We start from the raw sequence: 19,192 nt of genomic DNA, 5'->3' as shown, positions 1-19,192 counted from the left end.
TAGGAGAACACTATTTAGCTTTTAGGAGCAGAAAAAAAATGCTAATAACTTCTAGGAGATTATAAAACGCTAGTGTGCATGGAGCCTAAACTTTTACTAGACAATCTGCTAGATTTTCAGGGAAAGAAAATCTAGCAGATCGCCGCTAACAGGACACAGTTCTGCCTTGTTTTGTTTACATAGGCAGAGCTGTGTCCTGTCACTCTCCTCGATGATCAGTGGGTACCAACACTCATCCACTACCCGGAACTGTTGATTTGCTTCTGTTGTGTCCAATCTCCGGTGGCACACTCATGCGCCCTCTAGCAGAAGTGCAAAATTATGTGTTTATACATAACTTTGCACAGAATGTCTGCCCTCTAGCAGTAAATACGCAGGGGGATGGGATGGCAAGTAGATAATGAACATTTTACCCCGTGACTGCATAGGCTATTTTCTGGAAAACATGAACTTTGGCTTTTACATACAACCTTTGGCAAGCCCTCAGAATCTGGCACAGCTGTGAACGGCAGCCAGCTTCTAACTTCAGTTTGTTCAAGTAAGCTTTGACAATAAAACCTGAAAGCTGATTGGTTTCTATGCGGAGCTGCACCAGATTTTGCACTCTCCAGTTTTAGTAAATCTCCCCCATTGTGACATTTTATTAAAGTTAAAAAAAAAAAAAAAAAATTGAACAGTGCTCTGCACTATACCCCGCTTGCCCTCCACCTTATAGTAGAAGTACTGCTACAGGGCGGCAGGGCTGCGCAAAATTACGTATATACGTGATTTGCATTTCTAGGTAGGGGGCACGCACGCCACCCTACCTGCACTGCTATTGGCGGCTAGAGATATCAATCACCGGGTCCCGGCCGGCAAATCCCAGTCAGCACTTGGTGATCATTGGGGAAAGCTGACAGGGGAGAGACCTGTATGCAAACTACACAGGTCTCTCCCCTGTCAGCAAGGACATGCTGCTGTGTATCTCTCTGCACAGCGTGTCTCCCTAGTGAAATAGCACACAGTGAACCCTTTGATCGCCCCAGATGTTAACCTCTTCCTGCCCAGTGCAACCGGCAATCTCTCGGGATTTCTGACGGGGGAGAGACCTGTATGTATACAATACAGATCTCTCCCCTGTCAGCTCCTGCACACTGCTTTCTATGGCTCTGCGTAGCAGTGTGCTTACAGTGAAACACACAGCACACAGTAAAACGGCACACAGTTAACCTTCTGATCGCCCCACATTAACCCCTTCCTGCCCAGTGCCATTAGAGTGTCAGTGCTTTTTATTAGCACTGACCACTGTATTGGCGTCACTGGGGATGTCAGTGACACCAAGTCAGTTCCCCCCAATGTCAGAATGCCCACCACAGTCCCGTTACAAGTCGCTGATCGCCGCCATTACTAGTATTAGAAATTAAAAGAAAATCCCAGTATCTATACCGCCATTTGTAAACGCTATAACTTTCACTTAAACCAATTAATTTACACGTATTGGGATTTTTTTTTAGCAAAGACATGTAGCAGAATACAAAATTTGGCCTACATTTATGACAAAAAAAAACTTAATTTTTAATTTTTTTTTTACTGAATAAGTTTTATAGCAAAAAGTAAAAAACATTCTTTTTTTCTCAAAATTGTCGGTCTTTTTTTGTTTATAGAGCAAAAAATGCAGAGGTGGTCAAATACCACTGGAAGAACGCTCCACTTGTGGGAAAAAAGGACGTAAATTTAATTTATGTACAGTGTTGCATGACCGCACAATTGTCAGTTAAAAAAAAAAGTGGAGGAAGGAAGGGGGGGGGGGGGGGGAGGTAAAAGCATGAGGCGCCACCAGCAAGAACCGATGCTATCTGCAAAATGGCACAGTGTGAACCAGACCTAAAAGACACGAGGAGATACTGCAAAGCACGCCGGCACAGAGTCGCACTTTATAACTGGAAGGATAGAAATGTTTTTACGCCTTGCTGATGCGCTGTGGAACGTGTGTCGCGGAGTGAGCGCGGTTCAGCCTGTGCAGCTCATTAGATCAGATCCAGAAGTGGATTTTCCTGCCCATGGTGCAGAGCCACAGTGATTCCGCGTTCTGTCAGTTCTCCCCCCGTGATTGGAGGAAGCTTTGGACCAGCTACTCACCGTCCTCTGAATGGTGTCCACGGCTCGGCTCTGCTCATCCCCCGTGGAGTTGTACCGCTTCAGCGCCTCCATGTATCCATTTTCAAAGCTGCTCCTAATCTGAGAAGAAAAAATACAACCAATTGAACAAGATTAGCTCCCCCCCCCCCCCCCCGTACCCCTCCCCCCCCCCCCATACACCCCCATGTAGCAGAGAAATTTCTACATTTCTGCTATGAGCCTGTTTCTTCCATCATAAATTTGTCATGACTTAGCCCCCCCCCAGCCCCCCCCAATCCTTACCTGAGCTCCCTCCGATCCAGCGATTGGAGCGTTTTTCCGGTTGCTCTGAACTCCTTTTCTCCTGGCAGTAGAAAAGCAGCTGAAACGATGCACCTGAAGCTGCATTTTGCAAAAATCTGTGTTAAGCGTTGGAGTGTTCATTTGTTCCACTGGCCAGAGTATTAACCGTTTCTGTGCAGAAATAGGGGGCGTGCGTGAGCAACTGCACGCACGCTCTACCCGTGCCACCATTCGCGGCCTCGGCTGTTGATCACTGGGTCCTGGCCAGTGATTCCCCACTGGCATCCAGCGATCTCCAAGGATTTCCAAAGGGGGAGAGACCTGCATGTAAACAATACACATCTCTCCCGTCAGCTCCTGCACACTGCTTTGTATGGCTCTGCATGGCAGTGTGCTTACAGTGAAACACACAGCACATGGTAAAACAGCACACAGTTAAACCTTTGATTGGCCTATGTTAACCCCTTCCTGCCCAGTGTCATTAGCACAGTGTCAGTGCTTTTTAATACCACTGATCACTGTATTGGTGTCACTGGGGATGTCAGGCGTCCGCCTGCTCCTTAGAGGAGGCAGGGTGGGGTTTTAGGGTCATGTGACTGTCGTGATTTGCTGTCACGGCGGTCACATGATCGAAAAAGGTCCCGATCGCAAGGGGAGATCAGGACTTTTCCGTGAGACACAGACATATGTGCTGGGAGTGAGCAGGGTGCGCGCTGTCAGCACATATGTGTTTTCAAATGGTACGCAAATATTCGACCGCTCAGCGTCAAGGCCCTGCTGCCAAGATGCCGCATATTTGCATATGGTTGGCGTCAAGGGGTTGTCAACCAGAAGCAAAAAGACACAAACGTAATGCTGTTACTTTGTATCCCCCTATCTCCCATCTGATGAATGTTTATAAACAATGTTACTTTGATCTCTCCATCTCCCATCTGATCGATGTTTATAAACAATGTTACATTGATCTCTCCATCTGATGAATGTTTATAAACAATGTTACTTTGTATCCCTCTATCTCCCTCCAGATCAAGGTTTATAAACAATGTTACTTTGATCTCTCCATCTCCCATCTGATCAATGTTTATAAACAATGTTACTTTGTATCTCCCTATCTTCGGTCTGATCAATGTTTATAAACAATGTTACTTTGATCTCTCCATCTCTCGTCTGATCAATGTATAAAAACAATGTTACTTTGTATCTCTCTATCCCTCCAGATCAAGGTTTATAAACAGTGTTACTTTGTATCCCTCTATCTCCCATATGATGAATGTTTATAAACAATGTTACTTTGTATCTCTCTATGGCCTCTTTCAGACAGGGTGGACCCATCAGCGGATCCGCTTGCTCAGTGGGGGATCTCTCTGCTGATGCTCGCTGAGCATGTGGATGGCAGGTCTGGGTCTGCCCTGCTGTTGCAGAATGAACACAGACACAGCCCACTGTTTTCTATGAGGCCGTCGGATGGAAAGGACTGCCTGTCCGTTTCCACCCAACTGTCATCCGATCTGCTGGACGAATGAGGAATGGATCCCCATCTGTTTTTAGTGTTTAGGGTCAGATCGGATGCCGGCGGGTGTCAGCGGACACATGTTGCTGTTCCATAGAGAGCTATAGATGGTTCGATTGGGTCTGCCTGAAAAACGGACAGGCGGTCTTGATCGGACCGTTCGTGTGAAAGGGTACTATCTCCTACTTGTTCAGTGTTTATAAACAATGTTACTTTGTATCTCTTCATCTCCTATCTGATCAATGTTTATAAACAATGTTACTTTGTATCTCTTCATCTCCTACTTGTTCAGTGTTTATAAACAATGTTACTTTGTATCTCTTCATCTCCAATCTGATCAATGTTTATAAACAATGTTACTTTGTATCTCTTCATCTCCAATCTGATCAATGTTTATAACCAATGTTAATTTGCATCTCTCTATATCCCATATGATCAATGTTTATAAACAATATTACTTTGTATCTCTTCATCTCCTATCTGATCAATGTTTATAACCAAATGTTACTTTGTATCTCTCCATCTCCTGTACGATCAATGTTTATAAACAATCTTCCTTTGTATCTCTCCATGTCCTATGTGATCAATGTTTATAAACAATGTTACTTTATATCTCTCTGTCTCTGGTTTGAACTATGTTTATAAATAATGTCCCTTTGTATCTCTCCATCTCCTATCTGATCAATGTTTATAAACAATCTTCCTTTGTATCTATTTATAAACATTGCTCAAATGGGAGATACAAAGGAACATTGTTAATCAATATTGATCAGACGAGACGGATAGATACAAAGGGACATTATCTCCCATTTGAGCAATGTTTGTAAATAATGTCCCTTTGTATCTATCCGTCTCGTCTGATCAATATTGATAAAAAATGTTCCTTTGTATCGCTCTCTCCTGTCTGATCAGTGTTTGTAAACAATGTTACTTTGTATCCATCTCCTGTCTGAACAATGTAATTTGTATCTCTCGGTCTCCGGTTGGAACTATGTTTATAAACAATGTTTCTTTGTATCTCTAGATCTCCCGTCAGTTGAATGTTTATAAACAACGCTCCTACGCATTTCTGTCTCCTGTCTGTCACCATCTGAACAATGTTTATAAACACTCTGTCAGAGTGTTTATAAACATTGTTCAGATGGTCAGCTGCTTCTAAAACTGCTGTATTCACAAAGCAATTCCCAGCTATCATCTTGACAGCCGGGAATTGGGCGGAGAGGCCACAGAAGGACAGGATATACTACTCATGCTCTGTGTACTCTGGTGAAGTTGTTAGGTAAGTGTAGCACTTGCAGTGTCTGGTTAGATACACATCGGTGAATCCAGCCATTCTATGAGGGGGCTGAGGACCTGCCATCATTAGAGTAGCAGGACAATGAACAGAACAGACTGACAAACCTTCTGCACAGCCGTATCAATCCAATGCCCCTTGTAAATCTCCATGGACCAGGAGGAGGAAACCATTGCTGCCAGATATAAGGGACCACTCCCAAAAGGAAATGTGCTCTTACCTCGTGCCGGAACACCAGTCCCACTATGGCGGCGATCAGCTCAATCAGGAAGATGAGAGACAAGAACATGGCGTACTAGAAAAAAAAAAAAAGAACATAAAACACGTTATAATAAATGCCGTACCTAGATAAGATGGCCATTTGGATTACTCAACATGCAATAGTCCATACAGCCAATGGCAGACTACGGCGGTCAGATTCTTTACATCATAGTCATTGCACTCAGCTGATCCTGACGACAGTTCTGAACAAAACATTCATATTTTTCAGGAATTAAACTTTTTTTTTTTTTTTTTTAAATAAAATGCATGTGCAGAGCGACTCAAAGAGCTCTGTACTATCAGCTGATGGATTGGGGACAGTAGAAGAAGGGGAGGATCAGAGAAGACAGGATCAAACATCCTTTTTACACAATGTGGAGGATTAACCCCTTAGGTCCCACAGTGAGTATAACAAGCATGCTTTACTGCATCTACAGACTGATTGTACTGTTGTGGGTTTAGTAATGCTTTAACCTCTTCCTGTCCGGCCCATGTATACAAACGACCGGACGGGAGCAGTGCAGGAGCGGGTGGCAGTTTCTAAACGTCCTCCAGCACTCCCTACCTGTGCGCGCTCCCTGGGGGCGCACACACCGCGATCCAGTGCCTGCTGTGTCCGGAGGAGGAACACTGATCGCTGTACGGGACCTCTGTGTGAGGCCTCGATCATGTGATCATTGATTGGCCAATAGAATAGTAGTAAGCAAGATGTCATTTCTGACATCGTTGCTTACTACGTGTGAAATCTGTGAATGATCACAGAGGTCACATGGTACAGGGCTATTCACAACAGCCTTGTACCATGTGACAAGCTGTGACCAATCACAGCTCACACAGTATTTCTCAATGGCTGCAGGAATGCAGCCAGAGAGAAGGAGAAATGATTGCTTTTACACCCATAAAGGCTGCAAAAGCAATCAGTGTAAAAAAAGAAAAATCTTCATCACCCCCCACAAGTAGTACAGTGTCACTATGGTGACACTGTACTGCTAGGGTGACAATATGTTAAAAAAAAAACCTTAAAAAAGAATATAAAAAAAAAATAAAAAAATGTTTTTGAAAAATAATAATTTTTGGTTATAAACTAATTTGGGGTTTTTTTTTTTTTTTTTTACTAAAGATAATTGGTCAAGTTTTATTAAAAAAGATTATTTGCAAAATTTTATAAGAAAAGCACTTTTTTTTTTTCAAAATGTTTGGACTTTTTCATTTATATAGCAAAAAAATAAAAATCCCAGTGGTGAATAAATACCATCAAAATAAAATTTTATCTGTCTCAAAAAAATGCTAAAAAATTCATATGGGTACAGTGTTGCATGACCGTGCAATTGTCATTCAAAGTGTGACAGCGCTGAAAGCTGAAAATTGGCCTGGGCAGGAAGGGGGTGGAAGTGTCCGGACTTGAAGTGGTTAAACAAAATCTCACAAGATCAGGGGCGGACTGACAACTCATGGGGCCCCCGGGCAATTAGGGGATCATGGGGCCCCTGTGTCCTTGCCCAAACTAAAAAAAAGCCTATGAAAAAGGGGCATCTCATGGGGCCCCCTACTGACCCCAGGCCCTCGGGCAGTGCCTGAGTTTCCAAATGGTCAGTCTGCCCCTGCACAAGATAAAAATTTTGCATTTGGGTACAGTGTACAGCGGTCATGCAACACTGTACCCAAATGCTAAAAAATGCATTTGGGTACAGTGTTGCATGACCGCGCAATTGTCAAAGTGTGACAGCGCTGAAAGCTGAAAATTGGCCTGGGCAGGAAGGGGGTGGAAGTGTCCGGACTTGAAGGGGTTAACTTCACCAAAAATGGTTGCTTTGATCAATAAATCTTTTTTTTTTTTTTTTGCAGCCATGGCAGAAAATCCAATCAATTATGAGGACAAAAATCATTTCTGAGCATTTGAAACAATCTAATCTATGGCCGTTGATTTGTGACGTCTATGGCCACAGGTGACAATCTGATTGTACAATCTCATTTATATTTAGAAGACATGATGTTGTACTTTAATAAATTAAAAGTTATATAGACAACAAATACCAGACCCCCCCAATGCCTCCATATAGAGCGGGGGTCTCCAAACTTTTTAAAAAAAGGGCCAGTTTACTGTCCTTCAGGCTTTAGGGGGGCCGGACTGTGCACAGTGGGGGTAAACCATTACCCAGGGGCGGACTGACAACTCATGGGGCCCCCGGGCAATAGGGGATCATGGGGCCCCTGTGTCCTTGCCCACACTCAAAAAAGCCTATGAAAAAGGTACCAGGGGCATCTCATGGGGCCCCCTACTGACCCCGGGCCCTCGGGCAGTGCCTGAGTTTCCAAATGGTCAGTCCGCCTCTGCCATTACCCATCTTACGCCCCGGTCATATCGATCCTAACTTTTGAAATCATGCAACTTCACTGCAAGTCGCTCGATTTCAAAGTCGGAATGTCATTGCGATTTGGAAGACATCTGACACGGATGTCTATGGAAGTCGCACCAAAAGTAGTGAATGCACTGCTTTAGAAATCGATCCGGCCTCGAGCAAGTCGGAACCGCACCTATACGACCACCGCAATTGCGGACAATAGGGTGCGACTTGGCATGCGATATGCAAGTCGCATGGCATGCAAATCACATAACAATTCGCACCCAGTGCAAACGGGGACTTAGGCTAGGTTGACACCTATGCAGGTTGTGTTTGAGCCATTTCTGCATTACGCTTGTGTTGCGTTTTTTTTTTCTTTTTTTTACATTTTTCTTGTTGCTAGGAAGATTTAAAAATGCAAAATGCTTCAAAAACACTGCAAAAATGCACTACATGCTTTTCTGCAGCGTTTCCATTGACGTCTATAGAACCGAAAATGCAATTTTTTGTGTTCAAAAAAGTCCCCGACCCTTTCCAAAAAAACCGCACCTGGGGAAAACGCGCAGATGTGAACGTGTCCCATAGGAAATCATGTTACATGGACTGTACTGCGTTTCTGAAAAACGCTGCAGAAAACGCTTAGGTGTGAACCTGGGGTTAGGGGGAAAAATAGTTGGTGTCATTTGGAAGAATAGTGTCCCATCACTAGTGTCAGTGGGAGGAATAGTGCCCCATCATTGGTATCAGTGGGAGGAATAGTGCCCCATCATTGGTGTCAGTGGGAGGAATAGTGCCCCATCATTGGTATCAGTGGGAGGAATAGTACCCCATCATTGGTATCAGTGGGAGGAATAGTGCCCCATCATTGGTGTCAGTGGGAGGAATAGTGCCCCATCATTGGTGTCAGTGGGAGGAATAGTGCCCCATCATTGGTGTCAGTGGGAGGAATAGTGCCCCATCATTGGTGTCAGTGGGAGGAATAGTGTCCCATCACTGGTGTCAGTGGGAGGAATAGTGCCCCATCATTGGTGTCAGTGGGAGGAATAGTGCCCCATCATTGGTGTCAGTGGGGGGGAATAGTAGCTCATATCAGAGGGCTGAATAGTGCCCCAATGGCTGGATGAAGGTAAACAAAGGGCAGCACCTGGACACAGTTCAGAGATCACTGCATTACAAGGTAAGCTTTGGAACTAAGCTATAAATAAATGGTGTAGCGCTGCTTTTCATGAAAAAAAAAAAAGAAGTGTAGATATTGGGTGCTACAATACACCTCCCCCACTACGTGTAAACTCTAGTGCATACCATGTACACATCACATATGATTAGTCCACAAGCAGGGGAGAGATCATTGGTGTCAGTGGGAGGAATAGTGCCCCATCCTTGGTGTCACTGGGAGGAATAGTGCCCCATCCTTGGTGTCATTGGGAAGAATAGTGCCCCATCATTGGTGTCATTGGGAGGAATAGTGTCCCATCATTGGTGTCAGTGGGAGGAATAGTGACCCATCATTGGTGTCATTGGGAGGAATAGTGTCCCATCATTGGTGTCAGTGGGAGGAATAGTGTCCCATCATTGGTGTCAGTGGGAGGAATAGTGTCCCATCATTGGTGTCAGTGGGAGGAATAGTGCCGCATCATTGGTGTCATTGGGAGGAATAGTGCCCCATCATTGGTGTCAGTGGGAGGAATAGTGCCCTATCATTGGTGTCAGTGGGAGGAATAGTGCCCCATCATTGGTATCAGTGAGATGAATAGTGCCCCATCATTGGTGTCAGTGGAAGGAATAGTGCCCCATCATTGGTGTCAGTGGGAGGAATAGTGCCCCATCATTGGTGTCAGTGGGAGGAATAGTGCCCCATCATTGGTGTCAGTGGGAGGAATAGTGCCCCATCATTGGTGTCAGTGGGAGGAATAGTGCCCCATCATTGGTGTCAGTGGGAGGAATAGTGCCCCATCATTGGTGGTCAGTAGAAAAACTAGTGCCCCATTTTTGGTGTCAGCAGCAGGAATAATGCCTCAAGGGCCGGATAAAGGCAAGCAAAGGGCCGCATCTGGCCCCCAATCCACAGTTTGGAGACCCCTGCTATAGAGGACCTGTTCCTCAAAGTGTACTCTGACATAGGGGCTTGTCAGCCTTGTGACTGTACTATAGTGAAGCTTTAACCCCTCACCCTCCAGAGGATTCCCCCCCTCCTGACCAGGCCATTTTTTGCGTGATGGTGCTGCATTACATTAACTGACAATTGAGCGGTCATGCAACGCTGCACCCAAATTAAATGTACGTCCTTTTTTTTCCCACGAATAGAACTTTATTTCGGTGGTATTTGATCGCCTCAGCGATTTTTATTTTTTGTGCTATAAACAAAACAAAAAAAAAAAAAAAAAAAACCTGACAATTTTGAGAAAAAAAACTATATTTTTGACTTTTTGCTATTAAACAAGTCCTGTAAAAAATGTTTTTTAAAAAAATCAAATTTTCATCATAAAAATTTAGGCCAAAATGTATTCTGCTCAGTGTCTTTGCTAAAAAAAAAAAAAAAATACGTGTAAATGAACTGGTTTACGTGAAAGTTGTAGCGTCTATAAATGGCCGTATAGATGCTGGGATTTTTTTTATTTTTAATAATGGCAGCGTTCAGTGACTTATAGCGGGACTGCGGCTGGTATTCTGACACTGACTTGGTGTCACTGATATCCCCAGTGACACCAATACAGTGATCAGTGCTAATAAAAAGCACCGACACTGTACTAATGGCACTGGGCAGGAAGGGGCTGTGTGCTTTACTGTAAGCACACTGCTATGCAGAGCCATACAAAGCAGTGTGCAGGAGCTGACAGGGGAGAGATCTGTATTGTTTACATAAAGTTCTCTCCCCCATTGGTAATGCTCGGCGATCACCGGGTGCCGGCGAGTAATCACCAACCGAGACCTGGTGATTGACACCCGAAGTGGTAAATAGCGGCGCGGGTAGGGCTCGCGGCCATCCCCTACCCCTATATGCAAAATCACGTATATACAATTGAAACTCGAAAAATTAGAATATGGTGCAAAAGTTCATTTATTTCAGTGCAGCAACTTAAAAAGGTGAAACTAATATATGAGACTCATTACATGCAAAGCAAGATAGTTCAAGCCGTGATTTGTCATCATTGTGATGATTATGGCTTATAGCTCATGAAAACCCCAAATCCACAATCTCAGAAAATGAGAATATTCCATGCAATCAATAAAACACGGATTGTACATAGAACAATATCGCACCTCTGAAAAGTAGAAGCATGCATATGTACTCAGTACTTGGTTTGGGCCCCTTTTGCAGCAATTACTGCCTCAATGCGGCGTGGCATGGAAGCTATCAGCCTGTGGCACTGCTGAGGTGTTATGGAAGACCAGGATGCTTCAATAGCGGCCTTCAGCTCTTCTGCATTGTTCGGTCTCATGTCTCTCATCTTTCTCTTGGCAATGCCCCATAGATTCTCTATGGGGTTCAGGTCAGGCGAGTTTGCTGGCCAATCAAACACAGTAATCCCACGGTCATTGAACCAGGTTTTGGTGCTTTTGGCAGTGTGGGAGGTGCCAAGTCCTGCTGGAAAATGAAGTCAGCATCCCCATAAAGCTCATCTGCGGAAGGAAGCATGAAGTGCTCCAAAATCTCCTGGTAGACGGCTGCGTTGATCCTGGACTTAATGAAGCACAGTGGACCAACACCAGCAGATGACATGGCTCCCCAAATCAACACAGACTGTGGAAACTTCACACTGGACTTCAAGCATCTTGCAGTGTGTGCCTCTCCATTCTTCCTCCATACTCAGGGTCCTTGGGCCTCTCCATTCCTCCTCCATATTCGGGGTCCTTGGGCCTCTCCATTCTTCCTCCATACTCGGGGTCCTTGGGCCTCTCCATTCTTCCTCCATACTCGGGGTCCTTGGGCCTCTCCATTCTTCCTCCATACTCGGGGTCCTTGGGCCTCTCCATTCTTCCTCCATACTCGGGGTCCTTGGGCCTCTCCATTCTTCCTCCATACTCGGGGTCCTTGGGCCTCTCCATTCCTCCTCCATACTCGGGGTCCTTGGGCCTCTCCATTCCTCCTCCATACTCGGGGTCCTTGGGCCTCTCCATTCCTCCTCCATACTCGGGGTCCTTGGGCCTCTCCATTCTTCCTCCATACTCGGGGTCCTTGTGCCTCTCCATTCTTCCTCCATACTCGGGATCCTTGTGCCTCTCCATTCTTCCGCCATACTCGGGGTCCTTGGTTTCCAAATGAGATGCAAAAGTTGCTCTCATCAGAAAAAAGGACTTTGGACCACTGAGCAACAGACCAGGTCTGTTTTTCTTTAGCCCAGGTAAGACGCTTCTGATGTTGTTTGTTATTCAGGAGCGGCTTGACAAGAGGAATACGAAATTTGAAGCCCATGTCCAGGATCCGTCTGTGTGTGGTGGCTCTTGATGCACTGACTCCAGCCTCAGTCCACTCCTTGTGAAAGTCCCCAACACTTTTGAATGGCCTTTTCCTGACAATCCTCTCCAGGCTGCGGTCATCCCTGCTGCTTGTGCACCTTTTTCTTCCACACTTTTCCCTTCCACATAACTTTCTATTAATGTGCTTTGATACAGCACTTTGGGAACATCCAACTTCTTTTGCAATTACCTTTTGAGGCTTTCCCTCCTTATGGAGGGTGTCAGTGATGGTGTCAGGTCAGCAGTCTTTCCCATGATTGTGATTCCTACTGAACCAGACTGTGAGACCATTTAAAGGCTCAGGAACCCTTTGCAGGTGTTATGGCTTAATTAGCTGATTAGAGTGGGACACTTTGAGCCGAGAATATTCCACCTTTTCACAATATTCTCATTTTCTGAGATTGTGGATTTGGGGTTTTCATGAGCTGTAAGCCATAATCATCACAATGATGACAAATCACGGCTTGAACTATCTTGCTTTGCATGTAATGAGTCTCATATATTATTTTCACCTTTTAAGTTGCTGCACTGAAATAAATGAACTTTTGCACCATATTCTAATTATTCGAGTTTCACCTGTATTACACGTAATTTTGCACACTCCTGCCGCCCTGTAGCAGTATATCTGCTATAGGGTGCTGGGACAGCGGTTAAACTGGTTAGATATACAGAGATGACACAATCAGACGCTTAACATATGTGACTCTTAGATTGTAAGCTCCCAGGATCAGGGCCCTCCTATCCCTCTTGTATTGAACTGTATTGTTGCTGTATTGTCTCCCTTTATATTGTAAAGCGCTGAGCAAACTGTTGTCGCCATATAAATCCTGTATAATAATAATAATATAAAAATCCTGAATAATAATAATATAAATCCTGTATAATAATAATAATAATAATAATATATAAATCCTGAATAATAATAATATATAAATCCTGTATAATAATAATAATAATAATATATAAATCCTGTATAATAATAATATAAATCCTGTATAATAATAATAATAATAATAAATGTGACTATTGTTAATAAATAACTAATTTCCAAGATGTCGTCTTAAAAATAGAAAAGAAAGAGAACCCCACAAGCAGCCCTCAGCAATGCAGGTCATTTATCTGTGCAGCACAACTGTCAGGAATGTAGAATTTCCAGCCTGGCGAGTTCAATGTTTCCACCCGTCATCTGCACACATCAGAGGCGGCGTTCACAACTCCAGGCATACTATGCGGCCAATGTCATGTGGCCCTCCCTCTAATGACCCAGTTCAGGGGTTTCCAGTGGGGGGTGGGAGTGGTAATACTGCAGCAAAGGAATTTTAGATAATTGTTTGGCTTCCAACTTTGTGCCAACAATTTGGGGAATGCAAATTTTCATGCAAGGTCACCATTATTGCCTATGGGAAAGCATCTATTGCCCGGAGTGCAGCTTTAACGTCTAAGCCAGTTCCAACTGCTTAAAGCTCGACATTTGATCTGCTTATCGTTGCCTTCTGGTTCCTTCTTTCCCCACTCGTCAACATGCCAATTACAATATTAAATAAAAACGTTCTATTTTCATTACAGGTTTTCTTTTAGAATCAGTGATTTCATCACTGGGTCTCTGTGCTTCTCTATGCAATGCAGGAAAAACATGGCTGGTGGGAGGGGCCGGCAGAGTGCTGTAAATAGCTTCCTGAAAACAGCCCAGCCTCAGTGCTCCTCTCAAGAGCCCCTCAGCAAGCAGTGGGAAGACTTTTGGAGAGGATATATGCAAATGTCAAAATTCCTTGATGGGTGGGTGTCAGTCTGGAGGAGGGGGCACTCCTAGACAGACTATTTGCATGCAGACCGCCCTGATTGATGTCACATGGGGTGGGGTCACATGCGTGATGTCCTCGGGTGGCCCCACCCCTTACCTATTTAAGAACTGTCAATCCACCAGAGCAGGCAGACGGCGGGAGCGATCGTTGGAAGCGGAGCCTTTTTTTTTTTTATTCTGTTCACGGGTCGGCGGCGACAGCGGGCATTGTGATTGACGTTGGATCTACTGCGGGGGACATTCTTTTAGTTTTTTCTTTTAATAAAGGACTTGTCAAAGATCGTGTCCTGTCTTTTTTTACACTAAACTTTTTGTTTTTCATGAATGTGTAGCGGTACCATGTACCCCATACTCATTCATATGGGGGGGGGGGGCGGGATCTGGGGGCCCCCTTGTTAACCACTTGCCTACCGGGCACTTATCCCCCTTCTTTAGCAGGTCACTTTTCAGCTTTCAGTGCCGTCGCACTTTGATTGCCAATTGCGCGGTCATGCAACATTGTACCCATATGAAATTTTTATCATTTTTTTCTCACAAATAGAGCTTTGTTTTGGTGGGATTTAATCGCCACTGGGCGCTTTACTTTTTGCGCTATAAACAAAAAGTGCAAAAAAAATTTTGAAAAAAAAAAAAAAAGTTTCTTTGTTTCTATTATAAAATTTTTCAAACAGGTAATTTTTCTCCTTCACTGATGTGCGTTGATGAGGCAGCACTGATGGGCACTGATAGGCATCACTGATAGGCAGCACTAATGAGGTGTCACGGATAATGAGGTGTCACGGATAGGCAGCACTGATGATGGGTACTGATAGGTGGCACTGACTGGCGGCACTGCTAGGCATTGACTGGCACAACCGCTGGGCACTGACTGGTGGCAGCACTGCTGGGCTGCATTGATGGGCACTGGTGGGCGGCACAGGTAGGTGGGACTTCTGGGTGGCACTGGTGGGCACACTGCTGGGCACAGGTGGGCGGAGCTAGTGGATGGCACTGCTGGGCAGAACTGGTGGGTGGCGCTGCTGGGCACTGATCAGGGCACTAATCATCAGTGCCCTGATGACCGGTGCCGATCCTCGCTCTGACAACTGCCGGTTCTCAGCAGTACTTTCATCACGCTCTGACAGCGTGAGGAAAGTGCAGCCGAGAACGGGCAATTGCATTTACCTGTGATCAGCGTGTCATTGGACACGGCTGATCATGTGGTAAAAGGCCGCTGTGATTGGCCTTTTACCACATCACGTAATCAGCTCTGTCCATAGGACACTGTGCTCGCTTGTCCCCCCCTCCTGACCTGCCAGGCTGCATGCTCGGATTAGGGTCTGGTATGGAGTTTGAGGGGGATTCCCACGCCATTTTTTTCTATTTTGGCGTGGGAGTTCCCCTCAAAATCCAAACCAGACCCGAAGGGCTTGGTATGGATGGGAAGGGGGACCCCACGCCATTTTTTATTTATTATGGTGCCAGTTTTTAAATGTAATTACCGTTTTTTGTTTCTTCACTATAGCTCAGAGATTCAGCTGTCACTTTCCCCCCCAGCTAAAAGAGGAAGTTTTCTTTTAGTTTACTTCCCTGAATTCAAAGAAACAGTTTCAGTTAACTCCGGGGAAAGTGACAGCTAATTCTGTGAGCTATAGTGAAGGAAAAAAATCAGACAATTGCATTTAAAAAATCGGCACCAACATAAACTTCGTATTGCAAAAAAAAAAATTTGTAAACTGAGGTACACCTGTAACTGCATTTCCATGTTGTGTGTACTGTGGGAGAGCGGATATAGTGAATGCCGGGTCCGGGGAGAGCGGATATAGTGAATGCAGGGTCCGGGGAGAGCGGATATAGTGAATGCAGGGTCCGGGGAGAGCGGATATAGTGAATGCCGGGTCCGGGGAGAGCGGATATAGTGAATGCCGGGTCCGGGGAGAGCGGATATAGTGAATGCCGGGTCCGGGGAGAGCGGATATAGTGAATGCCGGGTCCGGGGAGAGCGGATATAGTGAATGCCGGGTCCGGGGAGAGCGGATATAGTGAATGCCGGGTCCGGGGAGAGCGGATATAGTGAATGCCGGGTCCGGGGAGAGCGGATATAGTGAATGCCGGGTCCGGGGAGAGCGGATATAGTGAATGCCGGGTCCGGGGAGAGCGGACATAGTGAATGCCGGGTCCGGGGAGAGCGGACATAGTGAATGCCGGGTCCGGGGAGAGCGGACATAGTGAATGCCGGGTCCGGGGAGAGCGGACATAGTGAATGCCGGGTCCGGGGAGAGCGGACATAGTGAATGCCGGGTCCGGGGAGAGCGGACATAGTGAATGCGGGGTCCGGGGAGAGCGGATATAGTGAATGCCGGGTCCGGGGAGAGCGGATATAGTGAATGCCGGGTCCGGGGAGAGCGGATATAGTGAATGCCGGGTCCGGGGAGAGCGGATATAGTGAATGCCGGGTCCGGGGAGAGCGGACATAGTGAATGCGGGGTCCGGGGAGAGCGGACATAGTGAATGCGGGGTCCGGGGAGAGCGGACATAGTGAATGCGGGGTCAGGGGAGAGCGGACATAGTGAATGCGGGGTCAGGGGAGAGCGGACATAGTGAATGCGGGGTCCGGGGAGAGCGGACATAGTGAATGCGGGGTCCGGGGAGAGCGGACATAGTGAATGCGGGGTCCGGGGAGAGCGGACATAGTGAATGCGGGGTCCGGGGAGAGCGGACATAGTGAATGCGGGGTCCGGGGAGAGCGGACATAGTGAATGCGGGGTCCGGGGAGAGCGGATATAGTGAATGCGGGGTCCGGGGAGAGCGGATATAGTGAATGCGGGGTCCGGGGAGAGCGGATATAGTGAATGCGGGGTCCGGGGAGAGCGGATATAGTGAATGCGGGGTCCGGGGAGAGCGGATATAGTGAATGCGGGGTCCGGGGAGAGCGGATATAGTGAATGCGGGGTCCGGGGAGAGCGGATATAGTGAATGCGGGGTCCGGGGAGAGCGGATATAGTGAATGCGGGGTCCGGGGAGAGCGGATATAGTGAATGCGGGGTCCGGGGAGAGCGGATATAGTGAATGCGGGGTCCGGGGAGAGCGGATATAGTGAATGCGGGGTCCGGGGAGAGCGGATATAGTGAATGCGGGGTCCGGGGAGAGCGGATATAGTGAATGCGGGGTCCGGGGAGAGCGGATATAGTGAATGCGGGGTCCGGGGAGAGCGGATATAGTGAATGCGGGGTCCGGGGAGAGCGGATATAGTGAATGCGGGGTCCGGGGAGAGCGGATATAGTGAATGCGGGGTCCGGGGAGAGCGGATATAGTGAATGCAGGGTCCGGGGTTTAGTAAAACTTTAAAACCTTCAGCCTTTAGAACCACTTTACCCACCTTGGCGTTAACCTCGAGCATCAATCAGGCTTGGAATTCTGTGTAAAATCGATTATCCTTGAGTGTCACTCGGGGAAACTATATATACATACAATACCAAGCCCAAGGAACACTCGGGGTTAAGGCCAGGGCTGGTCAGAGTTCACTGATCCTCCTTCTGTATTCTGATCCCAGAAGGACTCTGCTCTGAGCACTTCCGGGTTCCCAGCTGGCACTTGTGGACTGAAAACAAACAAAACTGATTTGCTTGGAAGGAATGCAGGGCAGATATCAGGGGTCTAATAGACCCCCGATGCCTCTATAAAGAGAACCTGGTACTCAACGTGGACTATCACATAGGGCACGGGTGTCAAACTGGCGGCCCTCCAGCTGTTGCCAAACTACAAGTCCATTGAGGCATTGCAAGATTGACAGTTACAAGCATGACTCTGAAAGGCAGAGGCATGATGGGACTTGTAGTTTCGCAGCAGCTGGAGGGCCGCCTGTTTGACACCCCAGACATAGGGGCTCGTCAGCCCTCTGGTGACAGTAATAAAGTGAAAGATATGTTAAAAAAAATAAAATTTACTAAAATAGGTAAAACATTTTTTTTTTAAAAAGGACTTCCCTCCCCTCCCCCTTTAGAAAACCCTCTCAATTCCCTGCGAACTTGCATCTCCAGAATATAACCTTTCCAAGATACAGAAGCTACCTTGCGCTGTTATTTCCTGTCTGAATGACTTCACTCATCATCAAACCCCTCTCCTCTTGACCCACACAGTCATCAGTTGTCTCTGAAAGCTATTAGCAATCATTTTCTCTCCTTGTTATGTGTGGGCTGTTCCTGAGCATCCCATGAAAAAACACATCCCTGTTTCCTTTTAAATGAGCAACACTGCACAGCTAAACAAGAACATGCTCATCAGTTGTTTGATTCTTCTTTACCACAGTGGAATCTAGTAACTGATCAGCAGATTGCACAGCTCAAGTATGCAGCGCACAGTGGCCAGTAGGGAGGAGGATGCACATCTAAAGGGATGCCAGGGATGTGTTCTTTCATGCAACACTTGAAGAGCAGAGGTAAAAAAGTGCTGTAAATCTCTAGAGACTGCCAGCCCCCTCCCACCAAATTTGCAGCAAAAACCAGCAGACAGACCCATGGGGGTTTAGTTACCAAAGCTGGAGAGAGCAAAGTCAGCCTCACTTCTGCATAGAAAACAAATCGGCTTTTAAACTCAGCTTGTTCAATGAAGCCTTGGCAATAAAAACCTGGAAGCCGATTGGTTTCTGTGCAAACGTGAGCCTCTCCAGCTTTAGTAAACCAACCAACATGAGCCCATACACCTTCAGAAATAACGTTTTCTTACCAGTTTCAGCATCCAGGTGCTGGCCCGACAGGTGGCAAAGCAGCCGAAGGTGCCCAGGAGGATAATGACGGCTCCAGTGCCGATGAGAACATAAGGCACGTTGGTGGCATTTTCATTGAGAATTGAAAAGTAGACTTCCAGGCTGACCTTCCCCCAAACACCCACCGTGAGCAGGATGACGCCAGTGATCTGCGGACACAAGAGGGCGACACTGAGAATATGTGCAAACTAAGAGACCAAAACCAATAGGGAAGAAGGAGTCGGCTTACTGCCCCCCTCCCCCCTCACTCTCCAGTCACCTACTGCTGGGATCCATAGAGAACCCCATCCTTTAACCCCTCGCCTACCGGGCACTTCTACCCCCTTCCTGCCTACCGGGCACTTCTACCCCCTTCCTGCCTACCGGGCACTTCTACCCCCTT

The 19,192-nt window shown here is 46.4% G+C and overlaps 1 protein-coding gene across 1 annotated transcript in view; it reads right to left on the bottom strand.

Annotated features, from left to right (window-relative positions):
• TSPAN6 (tetraspanin 6) overlaps window positions 1–18,923 on the bottom strand; it is a 34,079-nt gene extending 15,156 nt beyond the window's left edge. The window contains exons 1-3 of the mRNA XM_089652720.1: window positions 18,771–18,923; window positions 5,425–5,499; window positions 2,119–2,217 (exon numbers count right to left, since the gene is read on the bottom strand). Of these exons, the coding sequence (XP_089508846.1) occupies window positions 2,119–2,217; window positions 5,425–5,499; window positions 18,771–18,782 (186 nt within the window). The 5' untranslated portion in view covers window positions 18,783–18,923. The remainder of the gene's footprint in view (window positions 1–2,118; window positions 2,218–5,424; window positions 5,500–18,770) is intronic.
• Between the last annotated feature and the right edge of the window lie 269 nt (window positions 18,924–19,192).

This window comes from Staurois parvus, unplaced genomic scaffold (genome assembly GCF_062004578.1).
Source record: "Staurois parvus isolate SC_StPar_1 unplaced genomic scaffold, SC_StPar_1.0 ptg000691l, whole genome shotgun sequence".
In the NCBI taxonomy this organism is placed as follows: Eukaryota; Metazoa; Chordata; class Amphibia; order Anura; family Ranidae; genus Staurois; species Staurois parvus.
Note: the sequence above shows the minus strand (reverse complement) of the source record. Positions and strands in the feature narration are given on the sequence as shown.